General features: G+C 41.5%; 1 protein-coding gene and 1 long non-coding RNA gene across 7 annotated transcripts in view; one reads left to right on the forward strand and one right to left on the reverse strand.

Annotated features, from left to right (window-relative positions):
• LOC118559114 overlaps positions 1-15,632 on the reverse strand; it is a 42,765-nt gene extending 27,133 nt beyond the window's left edge. The window contains exons 1-5 of one of the 6 annotated variants that reach the window (XR_004928656.1): positions 15,493-15,632; positions 15,347-15,397; positions 14,203-14,276; positions 12,987-13,080; positions 7,789-7,850 (exon numbers count right to left, since the gene is read on the reverse strand). This is a non-coding gene — a long non-coding RNA (uncharacterized LOC118559114). Of the gene's footprint in view, positions 1-7,788; positions 7,851-12,986; positions 13,081-14,202; positions 14,277-15,346 lie in introns of all 6 variants that reach the window. The other 5 variants (XR_004928654.1, XR_004928659.1, XR_004928655.1 and 2 more) reach the window with 5 other exon arrangements.
• A 1,483-nt stretch (positions 15,633-17,115) lies between these two features.
• pou3f1 (POU class 3 homeobox 1) lies at positions 17,116-18,366 on the forward strand. The gene has a single exon (XM_012875031.3). The coding sequence runs from the start codon at positions 17,189-17,191 to the stop codon at positions 18,314-18,316; it is 1,128 nt and encodes a 375-aa protein (XP_012730485.1). The 5' UTR covers positions 17,116-17,188; the 3' UTR covers positions 18,317-18,366.
• Positions 18,367-19,957: the final 1,591 nt, after the last annotated feature.

Below are 19,957 nucleotides of genomic sequence, written 5' to 3' on the forward strand. Positions count from 1 at the left end.
TTTAGACCCTTTTCTTTCCACCTCACAATTACATTGTACATTATATTGGCTTAGCACATAAACTCCCAGTAAAATACTTTATAGTTTGTAGTTGTAATGTTATAAAATGCTAAAAAGTTCAAGCGCTGGAAATACTTTTGCATGTATACCCTGTGTTTTAGCAGCCCAGAGAACTACAACAGAAGGTCAGGCAAACCCATGCCATACGAGCCATCTCACCCTGATACACAGACACACACTTGGAGGAGCCCCCCCCCCCTCAGCCGCGGAGTGGGGTGAGCGGTGAAGCAGCTGGGAGACGTGGAGCCACAATGGCCCTTTAGGGCGAGACGGCCCTAATCCGTCCCGCGTCCGACAGCGCCGGTGAAAGGAGGCCTGTCAATCATAGCATGGCACCCTCGGGTCTCAGAGATGGGCTTGCTCAGATGTAGGATTTACTGTACCCCCTCTTTTCTGTGTTATTAAAATCTCCTTGCAGACAGACTGTGATATGTGCATGCACACGGGTGCAAACACGCCCACAAATGCACACAAACAGCTCAATGCCTCTCGTCTGTCAAAGCTGAATCTGCGACCGTGACGCTTGTGTACGATTTAATCATTTGGAGTTGTGCACGTTATTAAGAACCAAACATTAATACAAATGTGATCTGTTTTCACCTCAAAACATTTATTTAAGGAAACACAACTTAACCCAAAAACTACACATGCACGACAAAATTGGATTCACGTTTTTATTTATTTGTTACATCACACAGTTACACCATTCTTTACTTCCTTAAACATGTAATGAGGATGCTGTTGATTCAAATGAGCAGTTGCACATGAAGGAATCATATTATTATGTGCTGATGAGGGAGAAAGGCATGTAGAAGCTAGAAATAGCCCATGATCGTGTTCGATACATTTCATAGACGTGCCACCAACACACAAACTCTAAGTCATAGATGGAAAGGTAACTATAGAGGGAAGAAAATGCAAAAGACAAACACACATGCACATATACACACAACTCTCTCTCACACACACACACACACACACACAGAAGAGTAAACACTTATTTAGAGGTGTCAGACACTGCATGTAATATCCTCTGGCACAGTGGCTGTTTGGGTGCATGTGTGCGTGTTGCAATGAGCCGTCAGCTGAGCTGAGTTGCGCGTTGTCCGTTGCAGTTGGGTGATGGTGATCAAATCTAACAGACAGTGAGGACTGGAGCACGCTCGCTGCCTCTGAGACACGGAGGGAGAGAGAGGGAGCGCACAGAGATCGCCTCTGGCCACCATTATCTCTTCAGTGCATGACTGTGTCCATGTGAGTGTGACAGTGTGAAAAATAGTGTTTGTTTACTTGCTGCAAACTAGTGTGTGTGTGTGTGTGTGTGTGTGTGTGTGTGTGTGTGTGTGTGTGTGTGTGTGTGTGTGTGTGTGTGTGTGTGTGTGTGTGTGTGTGTGTGTGTGTGTGTGTGTGTGTGTGTGTGTGTGTGTTTGCTTTTCTGCATGTGTGCCTGACAGTGGATGTGACCGAGTGTGTGTTCGTATTTGCTGGTCAGTGTGCTGAAATCCTAATAACTGACTGGGGGAGAAGTACATGACAAGAAGACACTTCTTCCCATGTAGGTCCCAAAAAAAAAAAAAAAAACTGAAAAAAAAAACTTCATGCTGTGTCTGATGCTGTTTAAACTTTGGTCCTTTGTCACTGGCAGTATATTCATCTTCTGTAGTTTTTAAAGTTGATAAACTTTGCATAAATTCATCTATTTAGCAAATGTAATCTGTAAAACTATCTGCTTAAATGGATGGGTTGTGTTTTTTTTTTTTGTTTTTTTTTAGGTAGAGTCCTTTTAATGGGTCCTAAGCAGTTTATACCCTACCTGCAGTAGAAAACATTCCTTGCGTCCACATTTAGTATTAATTCAGATTAGTTGGTCCCCAAGGATAAAGCTAATGGCTACTTCTAGAGAGCCCAGCGCCGAGCGGAGTACTACTGAACTGAAATGATGCTATGATTGAAAACATAATCACAGTTTATGCATATCTTATCCTATATAAACCTGCAAACAAATGTCATGTTTGAGTTTGGAAGTTTCTTACAGAGGACAGAACATTCTACATCTTTATCAGGGTACATGCATTTGCAGCACCACACCAAACTAATACTAGTATAGCTTATGAAAACGACACACAGGACATTAGAGGCTCACATACATGTTTTAAGTTAGTGATGCATACGTTTGGGGGCTCAAGTGAAAAGGAGTGGGACCAGTTCATATTGGGTAAGCCCAGTCACCTTATAATAATATGCATCTGTCAAGCTGTTTGTGAATTTATTCCATATCATTGATATTGTGTCTTATTTACATTAAATGAGCCTCTGGGAGAACAAAAATGCCAAAACATCCACCTGGAGTTCAAACAGTGTCACAAGAAGTAAGTAATGTTTTGACACGTAGCCAATTATTTTGTATTTTTGGTTTAGGGGCACTTGTGTTCTACACCGCTCTCTGTTTGGAATAAAGATCAAATTACATGAAACAAGCTGAAACACATTTTCTTTACAGCAAAAAATACCTGTCAGGGTTGAACTTATAGGGCACTGCTCAGGTGGAAATGAAGACATTTCTTTTAAATGTTTTCATTTCAAAGTGTACTTGCCTTTACATAAATACAAGCCGATTTATGTGGATATTATCATTCAATCACAAACTCATTCAAACTGCTTTTTAAATAGGGTCACTCGAATATACTGGTGAGAGGGAGATACTAGATCTATAATTTTACTTTAAATTATTTCTGCTTGCAGTTTTATGAAATTAGATAACAAAAAGAACAACCTTTGCTTCAGAACTGTAATTACCTACAAATTCCATCCAAGCATTTTCATTTTTTTATCCATCTAATTTTGAATTTTACTCAGTTTACATTATGAACTTACTTTTGCTAATTGTAAAATATACATCCCTGAGTCCTTTTCACTGTAACATCAAATATAAAAAAACACTTTATACCAGCACACTGCTGGTCTAGCATCCCCAGTGGTGGAAGGAAGACACTACATCAGCACTTTTCATTTGTTAATTCTAGTTTCAGTGTCAGGACATTACGATCTGTTGACTGCTAACAGATTATACGTTGATTATGAAAACAAATGGCTTCTGTGGGGAGTCAAAAAGGCCAAATGTAAGCTGCGATTTAGGTGTGTCCTTAATTTCCAGCAGGAGCAGCTGGAGGAAAACTGTGAGCAGTAATTTGTGAGTTAAGATAAAAACACTTCTAAGGTTATTTAAAAAAAGTTCCCAAGAATAACCAAAAGATATCAAATAAACAACAATCACTTCTGCAAATAAAAAGAGTCAAATACTATATCTGTCTGGTTTATTCATCTGTTTTACAATCATATCCGTTAATTTTAGGATGCTTTATTCTTCATTTTCCAATGTTGGCTTTTGCAGTCATAGTTTTATTTGTATTTTTCAGGACATCGTTGATAAAAAAAAAATAAAAATAAAATATATATACTTTAGCATTTTTCTTCTGGCCCCAACAAGAAGTTGTTCAAACACAAATCTTTAAAGCGCTGATGAGTCTCCTCTCGGATGCTGAGGACAGAAAACAGCCCGGAGCTTTGCTGGCCTGGAGACCCACATCATTTAACATACTGCCAACACCACTCTGCCTCTGCAGCCGGAGCACCCCGCTCACTCCATCCACACATCAGTCACTGCTTGTACTCCGTGCATATGTTCGTGTGTGTGTGTGTGTGTGTGTGCGTGTGTGTGTGTGTGTGTGTGTGTGTGTGTGTGTGTGTGTGTGATTGTGTGTGTGAGGAAGACACAGAGATGAATGACCGCCTAATCACTCACACAATGCACCAAGGCCCCATAATGAAAGCCGCTGATAAGAAAAATTAACATAAAACCTAAGTGGTACAGAACAAGACAGTGGACATAAACACAGAGGCCCTGCGCACCATCAATCTAAGCTATAAACACAAACACTGACAACACACCCATGTAACTGGGAGGCTTCCTTACTTTAGGCTGAGGAAAAAGACCCTGGAGCACATGTACTCATATCTGCTTTATCCTCATTTTTACTTTTTGCCAGCTCCCGCAGAGCCGGGTCCTCCACTCATAGCACGGTGCAGTAAGTTTTAATGGTAAATCAACAAAGGGCCGACATGAAAGAAAGGCTAGCTTTCCAGTTTGCAGGGTGAAGAATTATTCATCAGCACTGTAGTGTTGCACTGCAGGCGAAAATCCTGCAGCAGCGCTCCATTTTAATTGCCAGAAAATGACTGTAAATGATACAGAGAGAGAGAAGGAGAAGGGGGCCAAAAAAAAAAGGAGAGAGAAAGGAAAAAGAGAGCTGGAATCAGAGGTATAAAGAACTGGGGGGGAAAAAAGAAATCCCCCACAACCAACAGCTGCCCCCCAAAATTGAAGGCCGCGGTGATAAAAAGCTATGTGGCAATCACAGAAGTGGAGTATTACCCCCCACCCTCCCCAAAAGGTCCAAAGGAGCGATAGTGACGGGAGAAAAGAGGAGAGGAGGGCGAGGGGGAGTGCCATCAAAAAAGGAGTGGTGGGATTAGGTCTGAGAGAGAGTTTACTACGCTCTTTTTGTGCGCCGAACCTGCAGGATTAGAGATAACAAATGTTAGCCGAGGAGGAGCACCTGCTGTGAGCCGAGAAGAGGAGGAGGAGACGTGGAGGCGGAGGGAGGAGTGGAGAGACGAGCTAACCCGCTAAAACAGCAAAATGGGCTTTTGCTGCCCCCCATGCAGAATTAGAGGAAAGAGAGTTGAAGCAGGAGGTGTGGTGGGGGGGGGAGGCAAAAAAGAAGTGGATGGAACGGCTACAAAGTAAATTCGTAATCATCAAACAGATGAAAGAGGGGAGATGTTGTGGAGGAGTAAACACTGAACTTGCTAATCTGTGGCCCTCAGATCCCACACTGCTCACAGCGACTCCAGCTTTTTCACCTGTCGGGATCTTCCGTGACCCCCCGGTGCGGATCAAACTTTATGTGGGGATAAAAAAAACATAACAGAAAACAAAACAAATTCCTTATCTGCGTTTCATCCTAGCAGTTTTCTTCCTTCTCCTCTCAGTTCTTTCTGCCCTCCACGTCGCTTTGGCTGGATGTGGCTAAAATTACAACTGGGGCCTTGGGACCTCACTGTCTGCTCTCCTCGGTGACCCCAGCCCAGGCAGCACTCAGACTGGTCAATCAACAATTAAAAGCCTGTCTGTAGCCACTAACTCAATTCAGCCACTCAGCTTAGTGGTCTGTTAGAGGCAAGTCTCTCAGACAGAACTGAGACAGGCACAGGGGCATAGACATCCCTGCTTCTCTCTCTCACACACACACACACACAGAGGTTCAGGAGGCTCGAGCTGCTGCGGTCACACCTACGCAGCCGTACTTTTTGATTGCCACGGGGGGGCGGGGGTTGGCTAAAACAAATGCCATTTTCGGGAAACAGAAGAGGAGACATACATGACAACAAGAGGTAGTGGTGATCTACCGTGGTGTTCTGGTCTGGACAAAAAGGTCACAACCTCTTTTGTTTGCTAGTTAATGCGATGACAGCAACAACAACAACAACAAAAAAAGTGCGGATTAAGTTACAATCGAAAGCACTCCGAAACAAAACTAATGCAAGAACCTCCACCACACGGAGACCCAGAATCACGAGGACCCCGCCTGTTTTGTTTAAAAGGATCAGCTCAGAGATTTTCCTTTAAATGAAACGGCAAAGAATTTGGAGCACAGGTGGAAAACGGGAAGAATAAAGGTAAAATAACAGGTTCTAAAACAGGCTGTTTGTGTATGTCTGCTAAATTCCTGCCGGCAGCCGTGTTTTCATTCAAATATGTCTCACAACACACGGACACACTCACACATACAGTGGTTTGAAAGGGTTTGGTCCCTCCTATGCTGTCTTATGTATAATACTTTTCGGGGAGTACGGCAACATTGCATTTATGGTGGTATTCCAAAACTGGTGGAAAATGGTAAGCCTAAGTCATATGCAGGCCCGTATTAAGACAATGGGGTACCCCTGGGCACTATAACTCAACCCCCCCCCCCCCCACCCCCCCTTACCCGTGTGGTCCTCCGGTCAAAAACATCAGACATAATCAAGGGGATTTCTGTAATGTAATTTACTATTTACGAACTTACACAACTACATGTAGGCTTAAGAGCAGTGAGCAATATTCAAATATGTCATTTTAAAATGTTGAAATCAAAAACATCTTAATTTATTTATCATTTATTATTATTGTGACATTAGTGTTCACAAAACGAATAATGCATGGTCTTTCAACAATTTCAAGCAAATAATATAACAATTTATGAAAAATATATTTTTAAAGCATGTGTCATGTGGTGCCCCCCCCATGGTTAGTGCCCCTGGACACTGGCCCACTGGCCCTTATGGATAATCCGGCCCTGGTCATATGACGACCTCTAAGGCAAGCCATTTATGTATTCACTCTATTGACATTAGGTGTCATTTTCATTAAACATGTCACCACAAATCACCAGACACACATAAAAAAAAGGAAACAAAACAAACAAAAAACGGTATGCTCCTTACGCTCTTAAACAAAACGAAGTTTGAGCTGCAGCCTTATGTTCAAACCTCTGGGGAGGACGGCTCGTTCGGTATAAGCGGCAGTAGAGGCGGACATGACAACAACAAGGAGCAGGAGTGCTTTACTTTAAGGTCTGTCATGGACAAAAAGGTCACAACCTCTCTTAGTTAGCTGCACCTCAACCTGAGGGTTTAACCCTTCCTGTAGCCTTCAATACCGACTTTGACCTTTTCTCAGCTCTGATGTTAAGTCATTTACAGTAGTGGATTGTTGGTCAATGAGCGTGTGTGTGTGTGTGTGTGTGTGTGTGTGTGTGTGTGTGTGTGTGTGTGTGTGTGTGTGTGTGTGTGTGTGTGTGGGTGGCTGAGAAGCTCAACATTTGACACAGACACACAGAACAGCCCCTTGAAGTAAAATGAGCACAAACATAAGGGTTCTGGTTCATGCTCTAAGGAGACACACTTCACTCACCCCATATGCTTCCCTTTGGACTATTTAATCTTTTAGGCACTGCTTAAAATAGAAAAAAAAACTAAATAAGTAAAAAAAAAAAAAAAAGACTTGAAAATGTAAAATAAAAACAAAAGCCAGAGAATAACTGCAGGGGCTGGTAAATGAAGCATAAAGACCCCGAGTGACCGAGGGGAATTATTTGGCTCCATTAAGCAGGCATTAACATGAATTACTATCTAATTAAAATTAAACAGCTCATTAATAACTTTGCGGTGGGGCCTTAGTGTGGAAGTTCTCCTGAGTGTGCGTGTTTGGAGTGTGTGTTTGAGAAAGCAAAGCTGTGTTTGAGTTGTGGCCAAGAGAGCAATGGAGTGGAGTAAACCTAAGCGGTCGCCCCAAAGGCAAGCCTGGGCCAAAGAGGGCGTACCGAGAGTGCACTGAAAAAAAAAAAGATGTTCCTCTTCAAATAAAGTAAAGTTTAGTCACTGTTTAATTGTGCGGCCGGAAAGACAAAAAAACCTGTTTCAAAGAAACTCGCACCACTGTGACTCAGAGGATAAGAACAAACACACTTGAAATCGTCAAATGAAGCAGATGGAAAACACACAGAATAGAGCAGATGAGGATGCTGAAATGAAATGAGTCAAGATGAAAAGCTTCCTACTTCGTGTTTGGATATTTGCACATACAGTAACGAACTGTGGCAATATGTGCAAGGCACGTTCACTCACTCCTGGAGCGTCGGTTTGGGGTCGTGGCCTCCATGCTGGCAAGCAGCTCAGCAAAGCAAGGTCTGTCAGGAGACAAGAAGGGAGAGAAAGGTATTCAGAGTCCTGGACTTTACTGATAAAGCGAGGAGAGAATAGGGGCAAAATCCCATCCACCCCTTTCCGCTCGCTCTTAGCCCTTAAACCTATATGTTTATGAGGGGAAAGGCGTCTCAGTTGTGTCTATGGGGAAAGGGACAAGGAAGATATTTTTGGGAGGGTGGGTACAATTAAACACACAGGAAAAGTATGGGACTTGCAGTTCCATACACCAATATAAACATTTTCTGGATTTATGTCATTATTTCTTTCTTTATTGGCACACTGGCCTCTGTAATGAGTGGTTTGAAGTATTGTTTGTTATTACTGTCAATTATTGTTAATCGGTTTGAAAAGTAGCAAATATAAGAAGGAAATGAATTGCAAATGTTCCTCTTTTTAACCAAAATAACACAACAATCACTTGGTTTGAAATATAATTGTACTAAATGAAATGTTGACATACATTACAGTACTTGCATCATTATGTTTAAATATGTTGAAGGGATTAGTAAAGTTGAAGTCTACAACAGCCACTTTGTAACATGATTTAGTATATTGTCAATACCGTATTAAAGATCTAAAGTCATTTTTTAAGTAGATTTATTCTTTAATAGTGTAGCTCTTGTGTTATATTTTGTTTCAGTTTCACAGGAATAATAAAATCATGTGGGCTGGCTTTTGCTACAGTACGTATAATGGTTTACATGACATGTATGAGAATATTAAGTCATGCATGTTCACATGTCAGGAATCCCTAAGAACTGATTGAACAAGCTTCTTAATGGAGCGTCACATTTCTTAGTGGGATATTTTAACCTTTGATTTTAACCACTATCTCGATTATTTGTAGCAATGGCCCAATGCATAAACAAACTAAGCAGCTGATCAGTTGCTCCAAGTGCGTTCAGGGCATATACATACAGAACCCCACAAGGTACACATATCTCTTAAACTTTCTAAATTTTGTCACATTACAACTGGGAACTTTTAAGGGTGACTAATGTGTCCACTTGATCCTTATGATGCTTTATATATATATATATATATATATATATATATATATATATATATATATATATATATATATATATATATATATATGTGCCAAAAAACTTCAGTAGTCAATTTATTCTTCTTGTCCACTTTACAATTATACACTACTTATGTTGTTCTGTCATATACAATCTAAAAAAAAATACTATATGATGTGGTTGTTATGTCACAAAATGTGAAAAAGTTCAAGAAGCAAGAATATGTTGACAAGGTGCTTACGTTTCTCCTGATGAAGCAACAAACATTCAGTATTGCTATGAATTAATGCAATAAATTTATAATTTACTGATATATTCCCTGATGTAAGCTTTAACATCCGTTATGGTAAGTGTGTTCACTTACGTCGATTAAAAAGGAGGTATTAGTCGAGCCGTGTTAAATTTTGGTAGTAAATTTGGTAGTAAATTTGGTTATGGACTCCCTACATTAATGTGCCGACTCTCTTTGGGGGCCCAGGGAAGAGAGAGGGGCAGGGCTAGGGGTAGAGATAACCCTTGGAAATGGGATTCGGATTAAAAATAAAAGAGAAATAATGAAAAGCTACCTTTATGTGTACTGATTCGGCTGTTCTCAATACGTACATTCTTCACGCTGCGAAACTTGCAAGTTCTGAGCCAAAAATCTGATTTGTAAACACCAAACTTCCTGTGCATTGATAATGGAAACTCATCATCCAAATCCACCGGATTGTCCAAAGGGAAGCGCGACAAAGAAATAATGACAGATAGCTCTCGGTGATCAAGAATGAATGACAGGGAGGGGAAGAAAGGGAGTTACAGCCCCAGATGTATGCCAGTGCATGCATCAAGCATATCCCTCCACCTCCCACCCCTCTCCTTCCTTCTCTTGGCCAGGAGCTGTTTACCTCTCTATCAGCAGTGCTCTCTGAAAGCAGGGACCCCATCCATATTCACTGGCCTCAAATTCCTCTGCTTATCTCCCCCCCCAAAACCCTTGAAAAACCTCCTCGTGCTCTTCTCTGCACATACATACATACATAAACACGTCTTTATGGAGGCGAGAGGCAAACGCGCCGGGCCAGGAGGGGGTCGGGGATAAGAATCACCTTGAATTCAAAGCAGAGGATTGGGGGTCCTCGGTGGGCAGACGAGCAGGCAGCCAGACGCATGGGCTGAGGCTCCGACTGGCATGACACAGACAGGTAGACCGGAGCTTTGTAGGCTCTGAGTCCAGATGTGTGCATCTTTGGTAATACAAAGGATTTGAAACGGCGGCGTGTTGATGTCAGAAACGGCCTAAAAGTGTGTATCTAAAGTACCGTCTCCCAAACTGTATGTCTAGATCTGATTTAAGGTCCAGAAAAACCTGTAATATGCAAAGCTCTTTCGATACATTTTCTCGCTGTAATCAATTAGCCTAGAGATCGTTAATGCTTCTCTTTTATGCGTTAGTCCTATGCGAGTGCTTAGAATCCAGATCAGGTTCTGTCGGAATCAACAGGTCAGACCTGAAAGCAAAATCGGAAACAACCCAGAAACGCTTGATTGGTGCACCTCTTGAACTCCGGCTAACAAAGTAAACGGCAATTTGTTTGTGACACTAAGATTCTCTAATTTATGATAAGCACTCTATTATTTTACTTTGACTTGATCAACTTTATGTTACCATATCTCCTTACACACAACAATTCAGGTAAACTGAACTCGACATGCAAGACACTGAAACATTAAAACAAGTGACATGAAACTCACAGATACCCACAGAGTTATAATACTTGGAAATCTGGTAGGAAAAACGGCACTACTTGCTTTCAATTAGCTGCTTAAATCAGGAATCCCATCAAATAAGGTTTTGTTCCATAATTCCATCATGTCTTCCAACAAAAAAGAATTATTCAGTACTTTTAAAACTATGTCTGCCAAAAACTGTAATGTTCTGTTCTGGTTCTTGCTGATATTTTGGTTAAGTTAGCTTTCCTGCTTTAAGGGTTAGTTCTGTTTCTAGGTTTTATTGTGTTGGAATCATGTTTAGCTTGTTTACTGTTGTAGTTATCTGGTCTTCTCTATTAGTTTTTATTAAAGCTTGTGTTTCTCTCAGTCACTTCCCCTTCTTTAATCACTGTCACCTGTCCTAGTTAATTAGAGCCACTTGGTTTCACCTGTCCTGCTGCCTATTTAAACCCTCCTCAGTTTTCTGTTGGTTGCCGGAACTTCACACATGTATCATTGCTCATGCCTCCTGTTTCCCTGCGGTAAGAACCATCCAGCATTCTGTGTTTTGCCTGATCCTATTCTGTTTTTTGAGTCTGCCTGCACCCTGTTTACATTTTTGGTTTTTTGCTTGGATTACCGCTTTGAACTCTGCTCTGGACTATTTTTCTGTACACCTGCCTGATCCACCCTCACCATCTCCTTCAATAAATCCTGTTCATCTTACTTTTTGTGTCTGGCTGAATACCGGGTTCATCTCATCCGTAAATCATGACAAAAACAGACACATTCTTTAGATTGAAATGATGTAATTATATGGTTAATGTATAAATTCTCAATAATTCAATAAAGAAGTTGAGCAAATTTATTGGGGTTAATGTATTCATTTAATGTTTTCTAAAGTTCTGTAAATCTTGTTAAAAAATTGTTACAAATTACAAAATAAAGACCAATATTTTAGTTTCTTTTTGGGTTTTTTTAGATACAACACAGGGTGAACTGAACTTTAAAAAGCTGATTTAATGCTCTAGTGATATTTCACTTGTAGAACGTGTAACTTTATAATATATTTTCAAAAAGTATCTCTCTCGCCACATGAGGGTACAAAAGTAGATGCGTTGCCCATTCTGCAATGGATCTTTGCAAAGGTCTGCTAAACTCCTAATAACCCCCCCCCCTTCCCCCCCCACATACACACACACACACCACCACCACCTGTTATACATATAAACCTAGTCATAAATACGTATATGGCCTTACACATAACTTTTCAGCACATACAAAAATGTTGTTGTTTTGTTTTTGATTTTTTTTGGTTTGCTGCTACATTCCTGATAAATGACAAATACTTCTATTTATAATGTTTCTCTTTTGTCTTCTGTTTTTACTCGGAGCCATGCAACAAAATTTTGCTCAAACGTACATTGTGAATGCGTAGTTAAACAATAAAGTATTTTCTAAGTCTAAAGGGAGATGTAGCTAGGTGCTAGGCTTATGTTGGCTTGCTTACTCTCTGTTATGGCACGACTTGTTGATGATTCAGCTATAAACATGCATTATTTGCTTTGCAATGATTAGCTTGCACACATAACTTAAATGTTATCATCCTGCTTTTTAAAATAACTATTTTACGTTGAACGTTTTAACTACTGATGAATATTTATAGCGGTTTGCTGTGTTGTGCTCACGTATCTCTCACACAGGTACTGGTTCAGCCTCTGTTGAGAGCGCCATAAGAATAGGGTGTCAATTAAAGCCGGATTAACTTTTGTTATCAAATCTCTTATAGTAAAGTTTCTGTTGCTTTATTACTTTAAAAATGCATGTAAATTAAATTCCAGGTGTAAAAAAAAAGGTGAATCCAAAGACCTCCAAAAGCTTTCAAAACACACAAAAAAACTTTCTGTTTAAGCCACCTCAGAAGTTCCTGACAAATCTAATTGGATTAGCTGTTATTCCCAACATGGAGATTCAAATGAAGTGGTCCAAACACTTATGATGGTGGCTGCTTTGAAAAGGAGGAGGGAGTGTGAGACCGGCTGATAAGCTCTGCGAGTACAAGTTGAGGGCTCAAAGAGTGCTCCAGCAGCAGAGACACATGGAGCAGGAGGGGGGAACTCTAGCCCGCTTCCCCTGCAAGCCTTGCGTTGTTTTGGGATTGAAGTTGGGAACTCTCTCCTCTACTAATTGCACGCTGGTGCTTTTCATGAATATTCATTCTGGCGTGTTCAGACCCCGCCTAATTAGCCGGGAGATAGAGGAAACTCGCACCTTTTACCACAAGAAAAGCGCACCCCTCCCTCTTCCTTAGTTGCATTCTCAAGGGGATGCTGGCAGAGTAGCCCAAGTTCATTAGCCAAAAAAAAAAAAAAAAAAAAAAAAAAGGGAAAAAGTTACCTGAAAAGAACGGGACGATTTAGTGTTCAAAATGGATGGCCAACCAGCAGCTTTTTCTTTTGGCAATTGCATATTTAGTGCCTATTACGCATGCCTGTCAAAAAAAAAAAGTGAAAACAAAATACAATTATCTGATTGAACGACTTGGTGAATATTATTCCACTCTCTGCAGGAGGGACATCACATGAATTTTAAAATCTAAACACGCTCCTGCTGCTGCCCCAAATGTTCCCCATGGAATTAAGAAAAGGTATTATTGATCTGTAGTGAGAGTGAGGCCAAATCTAGGGCCGCTTCAGAAAGTTTTGAAAAGGGGGGACCAGATAAGGGGGGGCACTGACAATTATGAGGTGGTACACCAACACGTGAATTCACAATACAATTTCAAGAGTTTGGTTCTGCTGTTGCGATGAATCTGAGCTTTTTTCCTGGAACCTACTGGAGCTCAAGGGGACTACACAATGTGGGCCTCTTAGCAAACCCTCAATACATATGCTGCCAGCAGCTGATGTTCTGAAAATGTTCACCTGTGTCTATATGTTGGCAAATCGTTTCTGACCAGATGCCTCAATACTTTTCAATGTCTGCGTCTGAGTGCATGTGTATGAGTAAAGTTCTGTTTTTTTCTTTGTTTATTATAGTTTGCTTAAATTCCTGGAAGTAAAAACTTTTTTTTAAACAGTAGCCATAAAATAGACAAAATATGGCATAAATAAATAAACATATGATATGTCTAGACGTGTGGGGAAATACAGTGTACACCCATACCCCTGTCCCCCACGGATCCGCCCCCCGCCCCCATTTAGTAACGCCACTGCTCTGAATAATAATAATAAAAAGTTTACGCTTCCGAACCAGTTTAAAAGATGTAAATTCAGAAAACGCATTTTATTTTGTTTTAAGATTAATTGAGTCCTTTCTATATTTTGACTGAAAAGGTTGGAAACTGTGATGATTTTACTAGGTTCTGTTTTCCATATGTATTCCGGAAATATGTGAGGAACTTTGGTTAATTGCAGGGTCGAAAGGGTCCTGTTGGTTGACTTGTATCCTGACAATAACACTTTATATTAACAAGTGGGTTAAGACATCACTGCGTAAAAAATGCATTTAAAAAAATATCACTAAACTACGGAAGACTGGAAAGCATTCACACGCTTCAGTGAAATGCTGATGCTAAATAAGTTGCAAAAATAATTTGGAAATAAAAACGTACCATGTAGTCTGCCAGTTGTCGCGTTTCTCATATTCTGCAACGCATTCCCGCAGCTGTCTCACGGTGAAAACTATCTAAAAAGTCAAAAATAAATCAGAAAACCGTGATGTCATACAGATACAAAGAAGACTTATTGCTCCTAAAGGAGGTCACCCAACTTCCTCAACACTCATCTTCGCGGTTCACTCTCAGAGCACTCAGTAATTTCATCCTTTATTCACTGTTTTTTTCCTTTTCAACCCATGATATCGCGCTCATTTGCCTTCTTTTCCCTGTGCGGCCCGTCCCTTCACAGCTGAGTTCTGTGTGATCCCCTTTCATCGGGCGCACCATGGAAACCTTGTGCGTCCTGGCAAAAATGCACCTCAGCGCAACAACAAGGCCGTATTCTTTCCCCTGCAAAAAAAAGGGCCCAAAGCATCTGGAGCTTTTCTCTTCTCCAGCAGCTAGTCACTGGCATGGCACAGCACAAGCCTGGGTCTGTGTGGCAGAAACCAGCGCTTTTTATAGACTGGAGGAGACAAGAGTGACTGAATGGCAAACGCGTCTTTATTAACTGAGAGCTGCGTGGAGCTGCGGGTCCCTGAGTGCAAGCGACGCGCAGGGTCCTCAGAGGTTTTACACACAGACTCTAAGAAGTTTGGTGGTTGGAATATAAAACATAATCGATTTGTCATTTTGTTATATTTCCTTACGATACTCAAACAACTGATTATATTTTAAAAGCCTAATTTTATCATGGTATAAAAGATGAATCTGTTCCATGAAAAAAAAAACGTTTTTTTTTTCATGGAACAGATTCATCTTTGATTCAGATTTTTTTTTAAGAAATATTTTTTTTAAGAAATATTAATTTATAAATCAGGTGATGGATTGGATTAAGTCATTGATAAAAATGCGTAAAATCCCAAGAAGATGCGTAAAGAGTGCCCCCCACGTATTCCGATAAATACAAAGGACGCGTGGGCAAAAACCACGCCTTTCAGGAGATGATGACGAGCACCTGTGACCCGGCCAACATTTTGACACACACACACACGCACACATCAGACACACACACTTTCACACATGCACACTACACTGTTAACGGAGGAGAAAAGGAGTACAGCGAGGACGCATCCGGCACGGAAAAGAGACAACTTACCGTTTAGTCATGAAGTTCCGGATTAAAATGAACAGCAGAGCAGAGTAACTCCTGTAAATAGAAAAAAAAAGAACAGTCGCATGGGGCTGAGATAAAAAAGGAAAAAGAAAAAAACATTTCTTTTAGGTGAATGATTAAAATGGCACCTTCCCCAAAAAGCAGCTCCTGTTTTAGAAGGAGCGGAACATGCGCCTGATTGCAGAGTTTTGGGCGAATGGAAGGGGAGAGATGTAAGATTTGTTTAAAGCCCCGCATTTCCATTTAAGAACGTGATTGTGTTTGCAAAGATCCCTTTCAATCTTTGCATCCCCACCACCACCACCTCCTCCACCTCCCCTCTCTACCCCTTCAGCGTCTCTGAGGCTGCTTTGCAATTCATAGAATTGGTAATTTGCTATTGGGACAAAACGTGAAGGGAAAAATAATCAGATCAACCGGGTGAGGAAGAGAAGAGTAAGCCAGGAGGAGAGAGAAAAAAAAACAAGAGATTTATCTCTTTAAGTTACAATGCTTCAAAAGATAAATGATATTTGAAAAAAAATTACAAGAGTTGAGTTGAACATCTTGTCAGGGATTATGTCGAAATTAAATTAAACTGACTTGCTATAGAAATTAGGTAGTTATAATTTTACCTCAATTCAAAAATAAAGGGCTAAAATTTCAAAAGCGCATGCAGAACGCTTTTAAATGTGGAAGGGGGAGGGGGGGGCTTGTAATCTTGGTGTGGCACAGCAAACCCATAATACAATTTCAAAAGTTTTATAATGTTGCTAGTTATTTTTTGCGAGAGGTCAGAGTTAAAGTGACTTTCAAATCTTGCAAAGAAGAATCTGCAAATACAGAATTAGATAAATGTACCTGGTGGAGGCGTGTCCTCTCCTTTGTTAAATGTATCTTCTAACAAATATTTCGCATATAAGGTTAGCAGATTTAAAGGGGGCTCTCATTTACTTCCCCCTCTCAGGTGGTGCTGGTGACTGAATCATGTGAATAATTCCTGTTTAATATGTCACCTGCTCTCTCCACAGAGAGTGAGAGAAAAGAGCGCAAAACAAGAGAGCGCGCATCTTGGCCTATCATAACTAAGTGGGTGGTGATGATGAGATCACACAACATTGAAAATTACTGAAGACAATACAAATAAGTGACAGACGAAGAGGCTTTTGATGCAGAGCAAATGCTCTCAGATTTGTCACACTTCTTCTTCCAAAAGCGCGCGCGCAGACGCTTCACGGCCGCTTGTTTGCGCGCCTCTCGTGTGCGAGGCTGCAGAGCTGGAGAGGATCGCGCCTTATAATCAGTTTAAAATGAGGAGCTCTGTGATCATCAGTGACCTATTGTAAAGGTGCACGCGTGTGTGCTGGCTGGAGTGTGTGTGTGTGTGTGTGGGGGGGGGGGGGGGGGGTGATCAAAAAGATCTCCGTACTCCCCCACGTGGTTATTTTTGTTATTTTGCTAAACAACCGATCCAGAACTGTGGAGTCCCAATCAGACCCCGCTGCCGCAGATCCTGTTCACCTTCTAGCTGAGAGCATTTAGCAGACACGCAGTGTCCGTTGCGCAGGTGCGCACGGAAACTCAAAGAGACATTTCATAAGTAGAACATATGTTTTTTCTATAACATATGTAACACCGGACCTCCATCCATCGCGCACGCTGTCCTCTGAAAGCATACGCCTATTGAGTATCTCTCCAGTGGGCTTGAGTCGGAGAGGAGCCAATACAAGCTGAGGGGAGGCGTGTCTTCGCTCTTCCCGAAGACCTCCCAGAGCAGGTTGTTGCGTTTTTGGCTCTAAAGCCCGGAGACCTCCGAAGCGCTCGTCAGTTTTCCAAGTTGGAGCCATGGCGACAACAGCTCAGTACATCCCGAGGAATAACTCCTTACCGTCCAACCCGCTCATGCATCCGGATTCGGACAGGATGCACCAGGGTACGACCTACAGAGAGGTGCAAAAAATGATGCACCACGAGTACCTGCAGGGGCTCGCGGCCACCAACACGGGGCACCCGATGAGCCTGACGCACCACCAGTGGCTGCCCACGTCCAACACCGACTGGTCCAGCGGCACCCACATCGGCCAGCAGGAGCACAAAGCCGGCGTTCAGGCGAGCAGGGAGGACCTGAGCAGCGGCTTCCACCACAGATCCCACCTGGTGCACCAGCAGACGCAGAGCGCGCACCACGGTTCGTGGGCGCCGGCCACGACGCACCACCTGTCCCCGCTGTCTCCGGCGTCTAACGGCCACCAGTCGCTGGTCTACTCGCAGCCCGGATACACAAACCTCAACGCGATGTTGAGCCCCCAGCCGGGCGCCCTGCACCACGGCATGCGGGACCCGCTCCACGACGAGACGGGCAGCCACGACAACCAGATGGAGTCGCCCCAGCAGGCTTTCAGCCACCACCAGGACCACTCGGACGAGGACGCGCCCAGCTCCGACGACCTGGAGCAGTTCGCCAAGCAGTTCAAGCAGCGGCGGATCAAGCTGGGCTTTACGCAAGCGGACGTGGGCTTGGCCTTGGGCACCCTGTACGGAAACGTCTTTTCTCAGACCACTATCTGCAGGTTCGAGGCGCTGCAGCTCAGCTTCAAGAACATGTGCAAACTTAAGCCACTGCTTAACAAGTGGCTGGAGGAGACAGACTCGAACACGGGCAGCCCCACCAATTTGGACAAGATCGCTGCGCAGGGCAGGAAACGAAAGAAGAGGACCTCCATAGAGGTGGGGGTGAAAGGGGCGCTGGAGAACCACTTCTTGAAATGCCCAAAGCCATCCGCTCATGAAATCAGCACTTTAGCCGGCACTCTGCAGCTGGAAAAAGAGGTGGTCCGCGTTTGGTTTTGCAACAGAAGACAAAAAGAGAAAAGAATGACACCAGTGGGGGTCCCGCATCCGAATATGGAGGACGTATATTCCCAAGCAGAGACCCCTCCTCTACACCGCACACTACAGAGTCCTGTGCAGTGACTGTTTCATGAACAATTCGAGCATTTAGAGAGAGAAAAAAGGGAAAGAGACTGTGGAGTTTTACAGTATTTAAGTTGAACTTTTTTGTTTTCCTGAGAGAGAAAGCGAGAAAAAGACACAGGATCAGTTTTCTTTTTTTTTTCCTTTTAGTTTTCGGAGATTAAGTCCAACAAAAATAAATATCAGAAGGGAACATGATAGAAACACAAAAAACGCATCGCTAAAACTGATTCCATACGCATTCAAATTGAATCAAAGGTCTTTTATTCACCAAACTCAAAGAGAGGAGAAATGTAACTAAAGTGTGGCTGTTGTGAAATGTTTGACCTGATCTCCTCCTCCTGGTGCACCATGAACTCCTGGACATCACCAGAACGAGGTGGTCGTCTGAAAATGATCAACACTGGAGATGAATAGCTCACAATGAATGAACTTTTCTTTTGTGCTTTCTTTCAGTCTCAAAACTGCTCAACCATTTCTGAATACGAGTGCACACTTCCATTAGGGTATATTTGTTGTTGTTGTTTTCTTTTGCAAATACTTTAACTTAAGTGTCTTTATCTGCAAAAGTGTTTTGAATTTTGTTCATAATTTGCTCATCAGAGCAGCTTGTTGTTCTATTATTTTTATTTTTTCCTGTTTCTTTGATGGTGGATAAGTGTTGTCCCGACATTGAAACAACTCTTTTTTAAAAAGGCGAGACACATTTCAGTTAAAATCCAGTGCAACAGAACGTCTAAAGTTTTGAAGGCATGCCTTAAAAATACGAAACACGTTTCAAAAATATATATGAAATTGAGTTTTTTTGCAGCTGACCACGTCGAAATGTGCAAACAGCATCAGACGCTAAAAGGAAAAACACTTTAAATTCGCATTGCGTTGCTTTTGAAAATGTTATTTTCTTTGCATGGAGCACTTATTATTTCCTTAATATTATTGTTATTGTTATTTTATGTCTGTTTATGAAAAAAAAAATGTTATTCCTGTCACCGCCTTTACTGTCTGCTAGGATTCAAACATTTCAAGGAAACATTTGGCCAAACCGTAAAAACGAAGAATAACTCAGGTAACTGCAGAATATATCACGCCTGTACATGATTTGCTGTTTGGATCTGGTTGCATCTCCGCCAATTACCTTTGTTCCTTCGCAAAAATCTGCAATATTTTTAAAAAGCAGTACTTGGGGATACTGGGGGGAAAAAACACAATGGATTTTATTTTCATTTTTTTTTTAGATCTATTTATCTTTTTCTCCTCCGACTTGATTCTAAACATCTCTGCGTTCTGTCATTTCTCAATGTTGGATCAGTAAAAAAAAATAAAAAAACAAAACAAATAATAAATAAATAAAAATAAACGATACAGCAGTGCTTTTCAACTCAAATGAGGGATAGTTCCTTTTTTTTTCAAGAAAAAAATAATAATAACGATAATAATAATTAAAAAGAAACGTTTTAGAGAAAATGTTGTCAGGATTATTTCCGATCTGTAAATATGTCCAATATGTAAACTTGTATTTGTTCTGAGATATTGTTTTTGTTCCTTTCTTCTGTTTGTTTCTTTCCGGGCAGTTTTGTACACTTACTAATTCCAAGAAGATATTTTAATATGATTTCATTTATGAATCTGACCATTTATATA

Source organism: Fundulus heteroclitus, unplaced genomic scaffold (assembly GCF_011125445.2).
Source record: "Fundulus heteroclitus isolate FHET01 unplaced genomic scaffold, MU-UCD_Fhet_4.1 scaffold_228, whole genome shotgun sequence".
Lineage (NCBI taxonomy): Eukaryota > Metazoa > Chordata > Actinopteri > Cyprinodontiformes > Fundulidae > Fundulus > Fundulus heteroclitus.

Bases quoted from the DNA above. Each gene is read 5' to 3' on its own strand.
- pou3f1 (XM_012875031.3), top strand. From the start codon at position 17,189: ATGGCGACAACAGCTCAGTACATCCCGAGGAATAACTCCTTACCGTCC.